This window comes from Palaemon carinicauda, chromosome 5 (genome assembly GCF_036898095.1).
Source record: "Palaemon carinicauda isolate YSFRI2023 chromosome 5, ASM3689809v2, whole genome shotgun sequence".
Classification (NCBI taxonomy): domain Eukaryota; kingdom Metazoa; phylum Arthropoda; class Malacostraca; order Decapoda; family Palaemonidae; genus Palaemon; species Palaemon carinicauda.
The window spans coordinates 119,604,990-119,625,938 of record NC_090729.1 but is presented as its reverse complement, the minus strand read 5'-3'; the positions used below and the strand labels follow the sequence as shown (position 1 = coordinate 119,625,938).

The window sequence follows — 20,949 nt, the reverse complement described above, 5'->3', positions numbered from 1 at the left end:
AGTTCCAAGCCCTGTGCTTTGGCCTAAGCACGGCACCTCTTGTGTTTACCAGACTGATGAGGAATATTGCGAAATTCCTTCACTTGGCAGACATCAGAGCCTCCCTCTATTTAGACGACTGGCTTTTAAGAGCTCCCACAAGTCGTCGCTGTCTGGAGAATCTCAGATGGACTATGGATCTGACCAAGGAACTGGGCCTCCTGGTCAATTTAGAGAAGTCCCAGCTCGTCCCATCCCAGACCATTGTCTACCTGGGTATGGAGATTCAGAGTCGAGCTTTTCGGGCTTTTCCGTCGGCCCCAAGGATCAACCAAGCCCTAGAATGCATCCAGAGCATGCTGAGAAGGAACCGATGCTCAGTCAGGCAGTGGATGAGTCTAACAGGGACACTGTCATCGCTGGCCCTGTTCATCGAGTTAGGGAGACTCCACCTCCGCCCCCTTCAGTATCATCTAGCTGCTCACTGGATAAAGGACATGACGCTAGAGACGGTCTCAGTTCCTGTTTCCGAAGAGATGAGGTCTACTCTAACGTGGTGGAAGAACAGCATTCTTCTCAAGGAAGGTCTACCTTTGGCTGTTCAGACCCCCGACCACCGTCTCTTCTCGGACGCATCAGACACGGGCTGGGGTGCGACATTGGACGGACAGGAATGCTCGGGAACATGGAATCAGGAGCAAAGGACACTTCACATCAATTGCAAGGAGTTGTTGGCGGTTCATCTGGCCTTGATAAACTTCAGGTCCCTCCAGCTAAACAAGGTGGTGGAGGTGAACTCCGACAACACCACAGCCTTGGCTTACATCTCCAAGCAGGGAGGGACTCATTCGAGGAAGTTGTTCGAGATCGCAAGGGACCTCCTCATTTGGTCAAAAGATCGAAAGCTCACGCTGGTAACGAGGTTCATTCAGGGCGATATGAATGTCATGGCAGATCGCCTCAGCCGGAAGGGTCAGGTCATCCCCACAGAGTGGACCCTTCACAAGAATGTTTGCAGCAGACTTTGGGCCCTGTGGGGTCAGCCAACCATAGATCTGTTCGCTACCTCGATGACCAAGAGGCTCCCGTTGTATTGTTCTCCGATTCCAGACCCAGCAGCAGTTCACGTGGATGCCTTTCTGCTGGATTGGTCCCATCTCGACCTGTATGCATTCCCGCCGTTCAAGATTGTCAACAGGGTACTTCAGAAGTTCGCCTCTCACAAAGGGACACGGCTGACGTTGGTTGCTCCCCTCTGGCCCGCGAGAGAATGGTTCACAGAGGTACTGCAATGGCTGGTCGACGTTCCCAGGACTCTTCCTCTAAGAGTGGACCTTCTGCGTCAACCTCACGTAAAGAAGGTACACCCAAACCTCCACGCTCTTCGTCTGACTGCCTTCAGACTATCGAAAGACTTTCAAGAGCTAGAGGCTTTTCGAAGGAGGCAGCCAGAGCGATTGCCAGAGCAAGGAGGACATCCACTCTCAGAGTCTATCAGTCTAAATGGGAAGTCTTCCGAAGCTGGTGCAAGGCCAATGCAGTTTCCTCAACCAGTACCACTGTAACCCAGATTGCTGACTTCCTGTTACATCTAAGGAACGTAAGATCCCTGTCAGCTCCTACGATCAAGGGTTACAGAAGTATGTTGGCAGCGGTTTTCCGCCACAGAGGCTTGGATCTTTCCACCAACAAAGATCTACAGGACCTCCTTAGGTCTTTTGAGACCTCAAAGGAACGTCGGTTGTCCACTCCAGGCTGGAATCTAGACGTGGTCCTAAGGTTCCTTATGTCATCAAGATTTGAACCGCTCCAATCAGCCTCTTTTAAGGACCTCACATTAAAAACTCTTTTCCTCGTGTGCTTAGCAACAGCTAAAAGAGTAAGTGAGATCCACGCCTTCAGCAGGAACATAGGTTTCACATCTGAAACGGCTACATGTTCCTTGCAGCTCGGTTTTTTGGCTAAAAACGAGCTTCCTTCACGTCCTTGGCCTAAGTCGTTCGAGATCCCAAGCCTGTCCAACTTGGTGGGGAACGAACTGGAGAGAGTACAGTAGGGTCCCGAATTAAGCGTGTTCGAATTACACGATTCCCCTTTTCCACGATCGCTATTTTTCAAAAATAAATTTTCTGTATCCACGAGGCTGTTCAAAGTTCGCGAGTCAAGCACCACAAAATGTATCAAATCTATAGTCTTTTTAAGTATATTGGTAGCCCTAAATACGGTGATTTATAATAAATGTTACAAAACAATATTAACATTACATTTCATTAACATAATTTCATAATGAATAGCCTATTTAAGGATAAAATTCCACATCAACAATGAAATCAACTGTTAACTGTGCGAGTCCAGCTGACAAAATGTAAACAGAAATGTGGTTACGTTCTCGGCAATCTTTATCTTTCTCCAACCTTACGATAATTGTAATGGTAGTGTTAATGATGGTATATTAAAGCATTATTTTTGTTTAGTACAGTATATTTAAAAGCCTTATTTTTCCCTCTGGGCGTTCAAGGTTTTCACGAGTAGACTGGGTTCGTTTATCGGCAGTGAATAGCCTAAACTTCGGTAACGAGTCGTCAATATTTTGTCATATTTTAAACAGTATACATTTGATTTGCAAACATTGGTTTTGTAGAGTAGACGGTAAAATAAAATCTAGAGAGAGAGAGAGAGAGAGAGAGAGAGAGAGAGAGAGAGAGAGAGAGAGATTTGATGGCAGAAATCTCTCTCTCTCTCTCTCTCTCTCTCTCTCTCTCTCTCTCTCTCTCTCTCTCTCTCTAGATTTTATTTTACCGTCTACTCTACAAAACCAATGTTTGCAAATCAAATGTATACTGTTTAAAATATGACAAAATATTGACGACTCGTTACCGAAGTTTAGGCTATTCACTGCCGATAAACGATAACAAACCCTTTAATGCAAACTAACTGTATCCTTTGATATTCCTCTATATTTATCACGAATTCCTTCTATACCTCCTCAGACACTCTTATTTCAAATATCTAAATTATTCTTATCACAACTAACACCATCTAGTCATTTTCATTCCATTATATCTATTATTCCTCTGGATCTTATTCCCTTTCCTTATTCTGTTTATTCGATGGGATTCGTTTTTCCCTTTACCGGCTTTCAGAATCTATTTTTAGCCACTGGCAACCAAATCCCCCCTTCCCCCGTCTCCTACCGTCTCCCCTGCGAGTCCACCCAGCCTATATCATCACTCCCCCCACCTTCATCCTCCCCTGTTCTAGGTCTGTAACCTTCTGCGTCATAATATCTCTCTCTCTCTCTCTCTCTCTCTCTCTCTCTCTCTCTCTCTCTCTCTCTCTCTCTCTCTCTCTCTCTCTCTCTCTCTCTCTCTCTCTCTCTCTCCCTCTCTCTCTCTCTCTCTCGTTATACAATACTTACAAATAGATGAAGAAACCAAAATCGGTTTTCTTGAAGTGTCAATTAATTACAAAACGAAAAAATTATACCGTGTATACATCCATTTCAATCATAGCTTAAAATACGGTAACCGATTTCGTCCGCAAACCACTATTTTTTAGGAAACACCATTCTATTCCAGAAAATTTTTACTCTTTAAATGTCAATTGCGCTATAATAAAACATGTACTTATGTTGTAAAATTTCGGGTGTGTTTTAAAAATCGAGTATTGCTAACTTATTTTTGTTTTACTTTTGGCTGTGATCACATCAGCTGATGTCTAGCTTCCGCGCGAATACAATAACAAAGAATTGTTTACACCATTTCTTAACTTATTCAAACCCTCTATATAGTTAATATTATATAAACACCAATGTGTTATAACCTATCATATTTATTGTTTAGTACTTTAAAACCATCTCTCTCTCTCTCTCTCTCTCTCTCTCTCTCTCTCTCTCTCTCTCTCTCTCTCTCTCTCTCTCTCTCTCTCTCTCTCATCGAACGTTATAGCGGTAACCTAATTGTTCGGTGACTTTAAAAATAGGCCTAGTACTTTCTTCTTTACCTTTTTTGCATATGGATCCATAATTGAGGTGGGTACAAGTTGACTTATAACTGAAGTTAGGAAAAGTATTTTGGATATGGAAAGGACAATTATCTTTCGTAACAGTTTAGAATTATCGTAAGTTATCACTCTGTCATTAGCGGCAGTTTGCTATTGTGGATTAAACGCATAAGGAAAAAAAAAATTTCCAGCTTTGCTACGAATTTAGGAATTTATATGGATACGGTAAGTAAAATATTTGTAATAACATAATGTTTACTAAATGTTTGTAATATCATTAGTTATGACTTAGATCATGTGTGTTTAATGCATTCGTTTGTTTATTATGATCGAAGATGGAGCGTAAACAAATGGAAGGTTTCCGTTTCAGGCGGCATCATAAAGAAAAACATTTCATAAATGGCATTCATTTCATTTATTTGAAAGTTCTAATAAAAAATAATTAGAACATTGGTAATAACAAATTCAACATATAATCTATACTTGGTAAAATTGCTGTCAATTTAAAAACACAGATGTATAAATGCGTCTGTTTCTTCGTTGTGATCAGAGTTAAACGTAAACAAAACATTGGTTGTCGTTTTCTATTCTGCTTTTTAGCGTGTTTAGGAAACGCATGATATAAAATCGCCTTTATTTTGATAATTCTGGATTTTCAATCATACAACAAGCTAGTCTATAGAGTGATGGTTTTGCTATTCACCAGTTGTATTATACAATAGATATGACAAACATTAAAATTTGTCTGTATTTTGGGTTGTGTTGTAACGGGAAATATATGGTGTTTACACCTATCCTGGTTATAATTTTAACCATTTTTCAAGTTATTAGAACTTTAAAGTATATTAAATGTTTTATTTATTTACAAAAACAATTTGATATTATAAAGAAATACAGTATAGTACAAAGAAAGTATTGGAAATGGGTAGTAAACACATTTGAATAGGCAAATTGCTGGTTGCCATGGCCACAATGGAATTATTTCTGTTAGTTGTGTGTTTCGAAATTCGCGATTTTCCATTTACACGAGGTCATTAATCGACCAAATTCTCGCATAATTCGGGACCCTACTGTACTTTGCCCAGTTAGAGCTCTTAGGTACTATCTAAGAAGGTCAAAACCTTTACGAGGACAATCAGAAGCCTTATGGTGTGCTATCAAGAAGCCTTCTCTACCAATGTCTAAGAACGCAGTTTCTTACTACATCAGGCTTCTGATTAGAGAAGCACATTCTCATCTGAAGGAAGAAGACCTTGCTTTGCTGAAGGTAAGGACACATGAAGTGAGAGCTGTGGCTACTTCAGTGGCCTTCAAACAGAACCGTTCTCTGCAGAGTGTTATGGATGCAACCTATTGGAGAAGCAAGTCAGTGTTCGCATCATTCTATCTCAAAGATGTCCAGTCTCTTTACAAGAACTGCTACACCCTGGGACCATTCGTAGCAGCGAGTGCAGTAGTAGGTGAGGGCTCAGCCACTACATTCCCATAATCCCATAACCTTTTTAACCTTTCTCTTGAATACTTTTTATTGTTGTTTTTGGGTTGTACGGTCGGCTAAGAAGCCTTCCGCATCCTGGTTGATTTGGCGGGTGGTCAATTCTTTCTTGAGAAGCGCCTAGGTTAGAGGTTGTGATGAGGTCCTTTAGTATGGGTTGCAGCCCTTTATACTTCAGCACCTAAGAGTCGTTCAGCATCCTAAGAGGACCGCTACGCTCAGTAAGGAAGACGTACTTAATAAAGGCAGAGTAATGGTTCAAGTCGACTTCCTTACCAGGTACTTATTTATTTTATGTTTGTTATTTTGAATAACTAATAAAATGAAATACGGGATACTTAGCTTCTTTGTTAACATGTATGCTGGTCTCCACCCACCACCCTGGGTGTGAATCAGCTACATGATCATCGGGTAAGATTAATATTGAAAAATGTTATTTTCATTAGTAAAATAAATTTTTGAATATACTTACCCGATGATCATGAATTAAAGAACCCGCCCTTCCTCCCCATAGAGAACCAGTGGACCGAGGAGAAAATTGAGTTCTTGTTGACAAGAAGTACTTGAGTACCTGACCACAGATGGCGCTGTTGAGTACACCCCCACCTGGATAGCGATCGCTGGCGTATCCCGACCGTAGATTTCTGTCGGGCAACAGAGTTGACAGCTACATGATCATCGGGTAAGTATATTCAAAAATTTATTTTACTAATGAAAATAACATATTTATATAAAAATTTGATAATTTTAGCTTGCTGGTCGCAAAATTAAAAGAACATGATACATCTCATTGGGCACAAAACTTTTACAAAGACTGCAAGATGCTTGAAGGTTATGCACACCTTAAAAATATCCTGTACAATATTGTACATAAATATTGAGACATCACAATCATAAGGGATGGAAAAGATAAAAATTTATCACACAAAATACAAGACAATGGTATTGTATGCTGTCAACAATGATAAGTAGATATATTTGTGAAGGTCAGAAAAATCTTGTTCATGGATGTTTAACTGTCACAGCAGTGCCATCAAAGAGTACACCTACGTACAGTATAGTAATTTCATTCTTATATGTGTGCACTGCAAAGTTTCACCCACACTTGGTTGCCTTAGTTACATGTGTTACTGAATACTATCAACTGGGTGTCTCACCAATGAAAATATTTAGAATTATTGTAGTAAATGACTATAGTCCTCTTGTCATTATTATTATTACTATATTATTATTATTACTTGCTAAGCTACAATCCTAGTTGGAAAAGCAAGATGCTATAAGCCCAAGGGCTCCAAAAGGGAAAATAGCCCTGTGAGGAAGAAATAAGGAAATGAACTGCAAGAGAAGTTTAAGAACTATAATAATATCAAAATAAATCTTTCTTATATATACTATAGAAACTTCAAAATAACAAGATGTTAAAACTTCAAAATAACAAGAGGAAGAGAAACAAAGAGTTTATATAGAAACATTTTATTTTTAATTGCCTTAACTGTTTATGGCCTCCATACACTTCTGCTTTAATGTAATACAGCTCTTTGTCTTTTATCATCTCTGTTGGGCATTGTTTCTGGAGATGCTGAATGTCATTGCCACTTCTTTTACCATATTTTTCATCTTATGAAGACTTACAATCCAGCTTTCATCAACGTCCACAATATAGTTAACGTCAGGTTACCTGATGAATGTGTTTTTCCAGAATTATCAAATGATATTTATTACTTGGCAAATTATTTTGCATTATCTTGACAGAAACAGTAAATATGTAATTTTCTCACCATAAATTTTCAATTCAGAAATTTTGTGAATTATCTTTGAAAAAGTCATACATTTATTTTTAAAAGAACTAACTTGAAAATGTTTGTAGACATTTATTTGAGTTGTATTTTTTGTGAAAAGGTAAAAAGTAGGATCTAATGTATAGTAATGTTTTCAATATTAATCTTACCCGATGATCATGTAGCTGTCAACTCTGTTGCCCGACAGAAATCTAAGGTCGGGATACGCCAGCGATCGCTATACAGGTGGGGGTGTGTACACAACAGCGCCATCTGTCGAGCAGGTACTCAAGTACTTCTTGTCAACAAGAACTCAATTTTTCCTCTGTCGTGCCACCGGCAAGACCTACTTGGATACGCTGTTGATTCTGGAGTTGTTTTTCACGATTTTGGTGATGTATTCGCTCTAGATTTTAGCCTTCGCTATTCAGGAATCTTTATCATTAGCTTAGCAAGCTTTTTGATTAAATTTGGATTAATTGTTAACGAACTTTGCTAGATTTTGGAATTCCCCCTTGACTATTTCTACAATTCAAGATGTCTGACCAGTCTCAAGTCCCTAAGTACAGGCAGTGTAGCGTTAGGGCTTGTTCTAGGCGTCTTCCGAAGGCCTCCATAGATCCTCACACCGTTTGTTCCAATTGTAGGGGTAAATCCTGTCAATTGGGAGATCGATGTGAGGAATGCGCTGGGCTTTCGGAATTCGATTTTAACGAATTCCTTAAAAATGCACGTAGGCTAGAGAAGGATAGGATCAGGAGGAGTTCTTCTCGCTCTTTTGATTTTTCCTCTCCCCATGCCCCTCAACCTATTCCTTCCCCTGTAGTGGTGACTCCCGACCCTGCTACTAGTGCTCAGCCCTCCATGGCGGACATGATGCGTGCCATTCAGGCTCTTGGTGACAGAGTGGAGTCATTAGCTAATGACCGTAATCAGCTTTTGGCAGATGTCAAAGAGCTGAAAGCGCAAAGTGCAGTGGGAAGTGTTGTGAGTGCAAGTGAAGTGAAAAGTGTCAGTGTCAGTGTTGCGCATGAGGGTACATCTGTTCGTGCCAGTCGTCCTCCCAGTCCGGGACCTCTTGCAAGCTCCCAAGCCAGGGGAGAAGCAATGTCGAAGGACCAAAGGGTTCGGCAGGCCTTGATCAGCGTACGGATGTACCCTCAGTGGTTGCGGACGTATCTGTCAGAGATCGTCCCATCCACAAACAGACGAATGAGCCCTATCATTCCTCGTCTGTGGAAGAAGTTTCGAGGAAGAAACGTTGGACCAAGGTCTCACGACCTCTCAAGCGTAAGGTCCCTTCCGAGCGAGTCCAACGGCCCAGGTGTAGCCACTGGGTCAGTTCGGACTCGCCGCAGTCTTCCGAAGACTGCACACCTCCCAAGAGAGGTAGAGTGGTTCCGCAGCAGGCAACTACTCCGTCTGTTGCCGCACCAACCACGGTAGATCCTAAGTGGTCCATGCTGCAGACTATGCAGTCTCAGCTTGCTTCCTTTATGCAGGAGTATCGTGCTGAGAAGGTTGACACGGCACCAGTTAACCTACAACCTGCCACGGTTGTGCGCTCAGCAGATACTGCGGCTGCCTGCTCCCACACTCCACCTGTGAGAGCTCCACCACCGATGCGCAGTCCACCCTGCCAGACGCATGTTCATGCTGCACCCTCCGTTGACATGCGTGAGCTACCGCATCAGCAGTGGGAAGGTGCTGTCGAGCTGCCGTGTTTTGACACAATGCGGCATGCTCCGCAACCCATGCGGCATGCTCCGCATCCCATACGGCATGCTCCGCAACCCACGGCAGTCCCTCCCACGCACCAGCACTCTGCTTTTGTTGTTGCCAGCTCGCAGACTGACCAGCAGCGGCATGATGTTGGATCCGCAGCAGCTACGCATGCACCCGTGCTGCCGGATTCAGCCGTTCAGCTTTCTGCTCCACCTTTGCCACTTCCTACTCAGCTTTCGGATGATGGAGTATCTGATGACGAAGCTGCACATTTGGACGATCCGCACTCCGACTTAGAAGGACCCAAGTCTACGCCTCCCTCCTTAGACTTTCGGAAAGTCCTTGCCTTGTTCAGGGACTTGTATCCGGAACAGTTTGTGTCTGCAACCCCTCGCTCTCCTCCCTCCGAGTTTGCTCTGGGCATGCAGTCAGCAGCTCCTGCCTTCACCAAACTTGTCCTCGCACGCTCATCCAAGAGAGCGTTGAGGGTTATGGGAGAGTGGTTGCAGTCCAAGAAGCAACTGGGAAAGACTGCTTTCATCTTTCCGCCTACCAAGCTTGCTTCCAAATCTAGCGTCTGGTATGCCACGGGAGAGGAACCCGGCTTGGGAGTTCCTGCCTCTGCCCAGGGCGACTTCTCAAGTCTGGTTGACTCTCCCCGCAGGCTGGCTATGAGACGATCTAAGATTTGCTGGTCCTTTTCTGACATGGATCATCTGTTGAAGGGAGTCTTTCGTGCTTTTGAGATCTTCAACTTCCTCGATTGGTGTTTGGGAGCGTTAAGCAGAAAGACTTCCCCTTCGGATAAGGACTCTGCCATGCTTATCATGTCTAGCATGGACAAAGCCATTCGGGATGGGTCTGGTGAGCTTGCGGCTTCGTACGTGTCGGGAGTGCTTAAGAAGAGAGAACATCTTTGCTCCTTCTTGTCGTCTGGGATCACTCCTTGCCAGAAGTCGGAGTTGTTGTTTGCTCCTCTCTCCAAGTGTCTCTTTCCGGAGGAGCTGATCAAGGGGATGGCTGCCTCGTTGATCCAGAAGGATACCCATGACCTGGTGGCGTCCTCCGCACGTAAGGCTAAAGCTTTACCTTCCGTGCCTAGACCTTTCCGTTCTGCCGCAGTGGACACACCAGCGTCTAGGTTCATCCCGCCCTTTCGTGGCAGAACCTCCAGCAGAGGAGGTACCCGTGCCGACAGTCACCGTGGCAAATCGAAGAAGGGTTCCAAGTCCTCCAAAGGCAGAATCTGACTGCCTACCTCTCCAGACAGCAGTGGGTGCCAGGCTCAAGAACTTCTGGCAAGCTTGGGAGAGCAGAGGTGCAGACGCTCAGTCTGTGAAGTTGCTAAGGGAGGGGTACAGAATTCCGTTCTGCCGCAGTCCCCCTCTAGCAACGTCTCCCATCAACCTCTCTCCCAACTACAAGGAGAAGGACAAGAGGCTAGCGTTGCAACAAGAGGTGTCGCTCTTGCTACAAAAGGGAGCGGTAGTCATAGTCCGGGACCATCAATCCCCGGGCTTCTACAACCGTCTCTTCCTGGTAGCGAAGAAGACAGGAGGTTGGAGACCGGTGCTGGACGTCAGTGCTCTCAATGCTTTTGTCACCAAGCAGACGTTCACGATGGAGACGACGAAGTCGGTCCTAGCAGCGGTCAGGAAGGAAGACTGGATGGTCTCGTTAGACCTGAAAGACGCATACTTTCATGTCCCCGTCCATCCAGACTCCCAACCTTTCCTAAGGTTCGTCTTTGGAAAGGTCGTGTACCAGTTGCAAGCCCTGTGCTTTGGCCTAAGCACGGCACCTCTTGTGTTTACCAAACTGATGAGGAATATTGCCAAATTCCTTCACTTGGCAGACATCAGAGCCTCCCTCTATTTGGACGACTGGCTTTTAAGAGCTCCATCAAGTCGTCGCTGTCTGGAGAATCTCAGATGGACTATGGATCTGACCAAGGAATTGGGCCTCCTGGTCAATATAGAGAAGTCCCAACTCGTCCCATCCCAAACCATTGTCTATCTCGGTATGGAGATTCAGAGTCGAGCTTTTCGGGCTTTTCCGTCGGCCCCAAGGATCAGTCAAGCCCTAGAATGCATCCAGAGCATGCTGAGAAGGAACCGATGTTCAGTCAGGCAGTGGATGAGCCTAACAGGGACACTTTCATCGCTGGCCCAGTTCATCGAGTTAGGGAGACTCCACCTCCGCCCCCTTCAGTTTCATCTAGCTGCTCACTGGAGAAAGGACATGACGCTAGAGGCGGTCTCAGTGCCTATTTCCGAAGAGATGAGGTCTACACTGACGTGGTGGAAGAACAGCATTCTTCTCAAGGAAGGTCTACCATTGGCTGTTCAGACCCCCGACCACCGTCTCTTCTCGGACGCTTCGGACACGGGCTGGGGTGCGACACTGGACGGACAGGAATGCTCTGGCACATGGAATCAGGAGCAAAGGACACTTCACATCAACTGCAAGGAGCTTTTGGCAGTTCATCTGGCCTTGATAAACTTCAAGTCCCTCCATCTAAGCAAGGTGGTGGAGGTGAACTCCGACAACACCACAGCCTTGGCGTACATCTCCAAGCAAGAAGGGACTCATTCGAGGAAGTTGTTCGAGATCGCAAGGGACCTCCTCATTTGGTCAAAAGATCGAAAGATTTCGCTGGTAACGAGGTTCATTCAGGGCGACATGAATGTCATGGCAGATCGCCTCAGCCGGAAGGGTCAGGTCATCCCCACAGAGTGGACCCTTCACAAGAATGTTTGCAGCAGACTATGGGCCCTGTGGGGTCAGCCCACCATAGATCTTTTCGCTACCTCGATGACCAAGAGGCTCCCGATGTATTGTTCTCCGATTCCAGACCCAGCAGCAGTTCACGTGGATGCCTTTCTTCTGGATTGGTCCCATCTAGACCTGTATGCGTTCCCTCCGTTCAAGATTGTCAACAGGGTACTTCAGAAGTTCGCCTCTCACGAAGGGACACGGTTGACGTTGGTTGCTCCCCTCTGGCCCGCGAGAGAATGGTTCACCGAGGTACTGCAATGGCTAGTGGACGTTCCCAGGACTCTTCCTCTAAGAGTGGACCTTCTGCGTCAGCCGCACGTAAAGAAGGTACACCCAAGCCTCCACGCTCTTCGTCTGACTGCCTTCAGACTATCGAAAGACTCTCAAGAGCTAGAGGCTTTTCGAAGGAGGCAGCCAGAGCGATTGCCAGAGCAAGGAGGACATCCACTCTCAGAGTCTATCAGTCAAAATGGGAAGTCTTCCGAAGCTGGTGCAAGGCGAATGCAGTTTCCTCAACCAGTACCTTTGTAACGCAAATAGCTGACTTCCTGTTATACCTAAGGAATGTAAGATCCCTATCAGCTCCTACGATCAAGGGTTACAGAAGCATGTTGGCAGCGGTCTTCCGCCACAGAGGCTTAGATCTTTCCACCAACAAAGATCTACAGGACCTCCTTAGGTCTTTTGAGACCTCAAAGGAGCGTCGGTTGACCACACCAGGCTGGAACCTAGACGTGGTTTTAAGGTTCCTGATGTCAGCAAGATTCGAACCGCTTCAATCAGCCTCTTTTAAGGATCTCACATTAAAGACTCTTTTCCTCGTTTGCTTAGCAACAGCTAAAAGAGTCAGTGAGATCCATGCCTTCAGCAGGAACATAGGTTTTACATCTGAAACGGCTACATGTTCCTTGCAGCTCGGTTTTTTAGCTAAAAACGAGCTTCCTTCTCGTCCTTGGCCCAAGTCGTTCGAGATCCCAAGCCTGTCCAACTTGGTGGGGAACGAACTAGAGAGAGTACTTTGCCCAGTAAGAGCTCTTAAGTACTATTTAAGACGTACAAAGCCATTACGAGGACAATCAGAAGCTTTATGGTGTTCTATCAAGAAACCTGCTTTACCGATGTCTAAGAACGCAGTTTCTTATTACATCAGGCTTTTGATTAGAGAGGCCCATTCTCATCTGAAGGAAGAAGACCTTGCTTTGCTGAAGGTAAGGACACATGAAGTTAGGGCTGTCGCTACTTCAGTGGCCTTCAAACAGAACCGTTCTCTGCAGAGTGTTATGGATGCAACCTATTGGAGGAGCAAGTCAGTGTTCGCATCATTTTACCTCAAAGATGTCCAGTCTCTTTACGAGAACTGCTACACCCTGGGACCATTCGTAGCAGCGAGTGCAGTAGTAGGTGAGGGCTCAACCACTACATTCCCATAATCCCATAACCTTTTTTAATCTTTCTCTTGAAATGCTTTTTATTGTTGTTTTTTGGGTTTTACGGAAGGCTAAGAAGCCTTCCGCATCCTGGTTGATTTGGCGGGTGGTCAAATTCTTTCTTGAGAAGCGCCTAGATTAGAGGTTGTGATGAGGTCCTTTAGTATGGGTTGCAGCCCTTCATACTTCAGCACCTAGGAGTCGCTCAGCATCCTAAGAGGACCGCTAGGCTCAGTAAGGAAGACGTACTTAAAAAGGCAGAGTAATGGTTCAAGTCGACTTCCTTACCAGGTACTTATTTATTTTATGTTTGTTATTTTGAATAACTGCTAAAATGAAATACGGGATACTTAGCTTCTAATGTTAACATGTATGCTGGTCTCCACCCACCCCCCTGGGTGTGAATCAGCTACATGATCATCGGGTAAGATTAATATTGAAAAATGTTATTTTCCTTAGTTAAATAAATTTTTGAATATACTTACCCGATGATCATGAATTTAAGGACCCTCCCTTCCTCCCCATAGAGAACCAGTGGACCGAGGAGAAAATTGAGTTCTTGTTGACAAGAAGTACTTGAGTACCTGCTCGACAGATGGCGCTGTTGTGTACACACCCCCACCTGTATAGCGATCGCTGGCGTATCCCGACCTTAGATTTCTGTCGGGCAACAGAGTTGACAGCTACATGATCATCGGGTAAGTATATTCAAAAATTTATTTTACTAAGGAAAATAACATATTTAAAAAAAAAAAAGAGGAATAAAGTTTGTAAGTTTGTGATCATAGTACAATAATTAGGCTGACTTTGAACCTATGTTCTTTTTCTTTACACTTTCTTTCTTAATGGTTTAATAAGATGTTTTAATTTTCCTTGTTAATGTTCATAAATGTGTTTTATAAGGTAATGAGTGACTAATTGAGTTTTTTTTAGATCTGCTGACTCAAATATTACTCTGCAGTGGTATAAGAATATCATTGTAATAGTTGTGTTTGTAACTGTAATAACTTCTGCATATCTAATCTTTCCCATCACAGCTGTTTAATACACAAGTTCCTGAATCTTCCAGGTCAAACATGGCTATTGTTACTCAAGATGCATTTGTATTCAGTGGGACCATAAGAGAAAATTTAGACCCAAATGGAGAGTCAATAGATACACAGGTCTGGCAGGCACTTAGATCATGTCACCTAGGTGGTTTAGTACAGACCTTGGGAGGCCTAGAGGCTCGCGTAGAAGAAGCAGGGCGATCCATGTCAGCAGGACAGAGGCAGCTATTCTGCCTTGCTCGAGCATTATTATGCCGAACTAAGGTATGTGTTTAGTATGACTTATAGCTCAAAAATGTTTTTACATTGCAGTTGCTTTGAGAACCTTGATTGCCATGTGATTGAAATAGGTTTTGGCCTTTTCATAAAAAGTGAAAACTTGCATGAATGCAATTTCATGAAAAATATTGTTTGATTTTTTTTTAAGAATTGATTTTATGATGAACTGTGCAAGGCAAAGTCTTCAGTATTTATTAATATTCCTTTACACTGAATATTTTTTTACTTAGACAACTAAAGAAAACTTGAATCCCAGTTTGCTATATAAGATTATTTACATTGAATATCAATAAAGTAACTGATTAATGGATTAGAAGTTATCTATATTGTGTATATATGGTGATTCAAACTTATGAATATAGAGAAACATTGCTTTACAGATTGTATGTATAGATGAAGGAACATCACAACTAGATAATGAAACAGACGAACAGATTCAGCAAACGATACGCAGTGTCTTTCGGAACAAGACCGTTCTTATAATTGCCCACCGTGTTCATACTGTGCGTGACTGTGACAGGTATGCTCAGACTATTGCCTCATAATAAGGATAGGAATGAATTGTTTTTACTCATGTTATATTTCCCTTTTATGTTATTGATTATTGACCATAATTTTAATTAGAGTTTTAGATTCCGCTGAAAACCAGTATTTACTTAACCATCCTATGTTAGTAGCTGCCCTATATGCTACAGTGAGCCCTCGTTTATCGCGGTAGATAGGTTCCAGACCCGACCGCGATAGGTGAAAATCCGCGAAGTAGGGACACCATATTTACGTATTTATTTAACATGTATATTCAGACTTTTAAAACCTTCCCTTGTACGTAGTACTGTTAACAAACTACCCTTTAATGTACAGAACACTTAATGCATGTACTACAGTACCCTAAACTAAAACAGGCACAAATATTAAAGGCGATTTTATATCATGCGTTTCCTAAACACGCCAAAAAGCACGATAAAAAATGGCACCCAATGTTTTATTTACGTTTATCTCTGATCATAATGAAGAAACAAACGCATTTACACATCTGTGTATAGGTTAGTTTTTGCATCGATTATATTGATTATACAGTATGTTGATTTTGTTATTACCAATGTTTTACTTAATTTTTCTTAGGACTTCCAAATGAAATGTTTTTCTTTATGACGCCGCCTGAAACGGCGGCGTCATAAAGTACGCTCCATCTTCGATCGTAATAAACAAACGAAGGCCTTTAATACGCATGATGAAAGTGATAAATAATGATATTACAGTAAAAGCTTTTAGAAAATATGTTATTACAAATATTATTTACCGTATCTATATAAAATCATACAGTACATACGTAGCAAAGCAGGAAAACAATTTGAGAGAGAGAGAGAGAGAGAGAGTTGTTTTACGTACGTAAATGTAAATTTTAAACAAAAAAATATGATAGGTTATAACATGTATATTCAGACTTTTAAAACCTTCCCTTTAACTTAATGCATACTAAACTAAAACAGGCACAAATATTAAAATGTTAGAATATTAAAGTAAAACATGTATAAAAAAGATAAAGATTGTTACTGTACTCACCACGAAAAAAGTTGAAGAAAAACTTGAATGATGATGGCGATGAATTTGCTGCACAGTAGAAATGATGATGATGAAGCTGATGATGTCTTCTACTGTGCAGCCAATGATAGTATTTTACGTCTCTTCAGACGGAGGTGTCTTTTCCTGGGACACCTCTTCAACTTCTTCCTGGGACACTTCTTCAATTTCTTCCGAAGGCGTACTAGCAGGAGGAACTGGCTCTTTTTTGCGAGGCTGGAAGAACATTGTGATCGGAAGTTGCTGCCGCTGCTTCTTTTTTCGCTCGAAGAGCATCCTGTAGGGCAGGGGTGGCCAACCTTTTGTTCCCAATGCACCTATTTTTTTCACTTCTAATTCAGATGCGCCACACAAACTTTAACCCCCCTTTCAACTCTTTAAGTATAGTGATTTGGACATAATTGGCGGTTATACATAAAATCATTTGATTTATATATATATATATATATATATATATATATATATATATATATATATATATATGTGTATATATATATCATAGAGTGGAAAGATGTCGAAGTTGTAAAGCAAAAGTATTATTGTTAATATCATTAACTTTTTTTTTGGAGCAGGCATTTTTCTTTTATTATCTCTGGGGTATAGTGCGCCAATTTAACTTGTCCAATGCGCCACTGTTGGCGCATGCGCCATAGGTTGGCCACCCCTGCTGTAGGGAGTCATGTCGTCATCGATCTTGTTGCAGAATTGCATAGAACGAACCATATCCTCGTCCCACTCTTGCGACATTTCTTTCAACTCCTTCGCAAGGTTGCAGAGCTTGGCAAGCCGTTCTAATGTTAAGCCCGTTTCTTCGACATTTTCTTGGGTCTCTTCCTGTGTTTCACTGTCTTCTTCACTGGCCGATTTCGTCAGGTCTTCTAGGTCTGCGTCAGTTAGCGGCTGGGAATGGCAGTCCAACAACTCGTCGACGTCTTCAGTCGTCATGTCGCCAAACCCGTCACCTCCAATTATCGCAGCCAACTGCACAGATTTGCGTATTGCAGAGTGTTGAATCTCAGCAGGTGTAAATCCCTCGTCATCGTAAACAATCTGGGGCCACAACTTCTTCCAGCTCGCATTGACAGTAGCAGGTTTCATTTCTTGCAGTGCCTTCTGGATGTTTTGCAGGCACATGGCTATTGTGTACTTTCGCCAGTACGCCTTCAAATTGAAAGTTTCATCCTCATCATCTTGGGCAGCATCCACACATGCAACGAGGTCCGCCAAGGTATTCTTCGTGTAGAGGGCCTTGAACGCCCTAATAACCCCCTGGTCCATCGATTGAATTAATGACGTGGTGTTGGGTGGCAGGAACTCAACCTGAATGCCCTCATGCGACAGATCAGTTGCGTGTCCACCAGCGTTATCCATAAGGAGAAGGATCTTAAATGGCAAGCCCTTCTCTACAAGATATTTGCTGACTTGCGGGATAAAACACTGGTGGAACCAGTTGGAGGTCAGCATCTTCGTAATCCATGCTTTTTGATTATGCATCCAGTACACGGGAAGGAGGTTCTTATTTTTATTTTTCAAAGCGTGAGGATTTTTCGACTTGTAAATAAGCCCCGGCTTTAGCAAAAATCCAGCAGCATTGCCACACATCACGAGGGTTACGCGATCTTTGAGCGCTTTAAAGCCAGAGGCTTTGGCTTCTTCTTTAAACAGGAAAGTTCGCGACAGCATTCTCTTCCAAAACAAGCCGGTCTCATCCATATTAAACACTTGTTCCGGCTTGTATCCACCTTCAGCGATAATGTTCTTGAACGTCTCGTTCGCGTAAGTTTCAGCAGCGGTAGTGTCAGCGGAAGCAGCCTCGCCATGCAGGAAAACGCTTTTCAGGCCGAAGCGTTTCTGAAACTTCGCGAACCATCCTTTGCTGGCGGAAAAACGTTGTTTCTGAGGCTGGGAATCAGTGGATGTCCCTGGTTGAGGTTCATCTACATCATCTTCGTCTTCTTCAGCATGGTCGCCATCGTCGTCTTGAGGTTCCTTTGCCGCAAAATTCTCATACAAGCCCAAAGCCTTGGTTCGGATGATGTTCGTATCCATGGCTATGTTCTTCTTCCGGCAGTCGGCAATCCAGACTGCTAAAGCACCTTCCATACGGACGATCGTTTTATTACACGTGGTAACGACTCGCTTCGCTGATCTGCTAAAGGTGATGGCAGCCGTCTTTCTAATGTTCGCATCGTCCTTCTTGATGTAGCGAACGGTGGATTCGTTCACTCCAAAATGGCGGGCTGCGGCCGCGTAACTTCTGCCTCCTTTTAACATATCGAGAAGTGTCACCTTCTCAGCAATCGTCATCATCTTTCGGTGGCGTTTAGGCTCACTACCAGCCTTAGTAGAAGCAGAACGCTTGGGAGCCATTGTACAGTAGGGGTTAAACAGAAAGTTCAACAAAAAGTTCAACTTAAAACAGTCACGCACAGCACAGATTAAAGTTCACAGTAACGTAGCAGCATCTACCCGGCGAGAGAGCGGCAAACAAAGTGGCCGCGAAAAGATGCTGCGGGTTGGAGAAGCGGTCAAAACACCAATCACAGGCTAGATTTCAAAACTTGGGATCTGATTCGTCATCTATCAGCACTTGAACCAATCACAGTCTGTCTTACATGCTACGTAGTAGTTACCAATTCAAATACAAGGTACTACGTATACAGCTTTACGTACGCTATTTTACGCTTGTTTTGTTGTAGGATATGTACGCTTATTCGAGATGTGATTTTTGCAACAAAGAATATTATTGGATGCAGTACTACGTACGTATACATACAAAAGATTCATGGAAAAGATGCACATCCATTACATTTGTAGTAGTAGCCATCAGCAGCCTTACACCATTCAAATACGGTATGACTGCATCTGATTTGCGTTTCATGTTCGATTTAATTTTACTACGTACTGTATACTGAATTATCGTATGATCACATTCTCTTTTCGTGTTTTATTTCTTTCTGTACTGAATTATATGTCATATGTAATGCAATGAACCATCAGTAAGAGCAGATATTACTAATTACAGTATTAATGGAATTAACGAAATACATATTTGGGGTCTTCATATATCGCTGTATTTTTGAAATTTCCGGAAAATCCGCGATATATGTATATACATGCGTTATGAAAAAAATCCGCGAAGTGGTGAATCTGCGATAGTAGAACCGCGAAGTAGCGAGGGCTCACTGTATATTATAAACTATGACCTATTGATTACTTCAATTATATTATGGTAATGGTTATTTGAATTAGGTTGTCAATTTTCCCATTCACAATATCCACAGGTCACAATTTACACGTAGATTGAAATTACCGACCACCACTTTAACCAAACATATACTGTATATAGTTATTAGAGAACAAGATGTCAGGATGCCAGATAACTCATAATCAATCAGTCAATATGAGAGAACAAACATTGTTTTGAATGGTTACTTAAACAGCCTGGGTTATGGTTAAAAATGTATGAAATTATCACTCTCTAAGGACCATAAAGTCCTCCATCTTGCCTGGCAAATGCTGGTGTTCCCTAATTTTGCTTTCCACATAGCTGGTATGTTTGTATGTTTAAGAGTGCTCTTGGTTATTTGAGTGCAAATCTGCCTCATTAAAAAAAGATGAGTATAGGACAGGTTTTTTCTTTGTTTTGATCATCAAAGATGTACATTAAGGAAAGCCAAAATTACATTGATCAAACACTTACCAGATAACCGTCAAGCTCTTTTAGCATAGTATATAGCTTTCAAAATTAATATTTTAATATAGACCTTTTTATTTCTAATCAGACCATTTTGCATCAAGTACGACACTTTCGTTTCAGAATACTTGTCATGGACCAAGGAGAAGTGGTAGAAAGTGGCCGACCAATGGAGCTGCTCAGTAATAGAGAATCTCATTTCTATTCAATACTTCATTCACAGTGATATCACCTAGATGCGTAATCAGAGATACTACTAGAACAGTGGATTCTTTCAAAATCCAAACCCTACTGGGTTTTTACACATAGTTTTTGTAATTGAATTATGTACAAAAGAGTATTTAATTTATGAAGATTTTTTCAATATCCTGTACTGTATTGTTCAAGCAGATAATATTCAATCACTAAATTCATTCAGCTGGTGGATTGAATGGATTTGATTATAAATATTTGGATACTGTTTGACAATTATTGTATACAGTAGTATGATTTTGGTTTTTTAATCGATCTAGTTGAACTGAAGAATTTAGGAGACTGTAAATTCAAGGATGCAATTCTCAAGAATATTTTTTACTCATATTTTACTGAAGTACATATCCAGTATTTTAAACCAATACATTGTTTTCAGTTTTTTAGTATCATAAAAATGGCTTGAAAATTTGTCAAGTTTTTGTTACAGTATTTATCGCAATTTTATTGACAGAACTAGTAGAAACTATCATTAAGTATTATCACTGTACAGTGAAAACATCTGGTACTAAGTGCGCATTACTTTGGTTATTGTACAGGTATCTGATTACAGGTTTGATATACATATGCATAAACTGTTTCATTATGCAAATGTTTACAATAATATTTTTCGTCGAGATTTTCAGTGGTATTTTATTTCATGCAATAATTATGACTAAATACCTGTTGCAAACATAATTCTCTGGTACAAGGCTTTTTGAAAATGGAATTTTTCTACAGAAAATATACCTTAGAGGATTAATTTAAAAAATATGGCCTTTTAAATAATTCTGATTTCAAAGAGACCAGATGCATTTCCTTGAGAAAAATTGTTAAAGTAGGATTATTTTTATATTCCCATATTTTTATAACTTCAGTTTTGTTGACTAGTAATTTTATTCTATGAAGCTTTGTTATGTAATAAAAAAAA

The 20,949-nt window shown here is 42.0% G+C and overlaps 1 protein-coding gene across 2 annotated transcripts in view; it reads left to right on the top strand.

The window, feature by feature from the left end:
* Window positions 1–20,743, top strand: part of LOC137641439 (ATP-binding cassette sub-family C member 10) — a 151,254-nt gene extending 130,511 nt beyond the window's left edge. For both annotated transcript variants that reach the window (XM_068373979.1, XM_068373978.1), the window contains exons 27-29: window positions 14,254–14,497; window positions 14,893–15,032; window positions 19,914–20,743. In XM_068373979.1, the coding sequence (XP_068230080.1) occupies window positions 14,254–14,497; window positions 14,893–15,032; window positions 19,914–20,016 (487 nt within the window). In that variant the 3' untranslated portion in view covers window positions 20,017–20,743. The remainder of the gene's footprint in view (window positions 1–14,253; window positions 14,498–14,892; window positions 15,033–19,913) is intronic.
* Window positions 20,744–20,949: the final 206 nt, after the last annotated feature.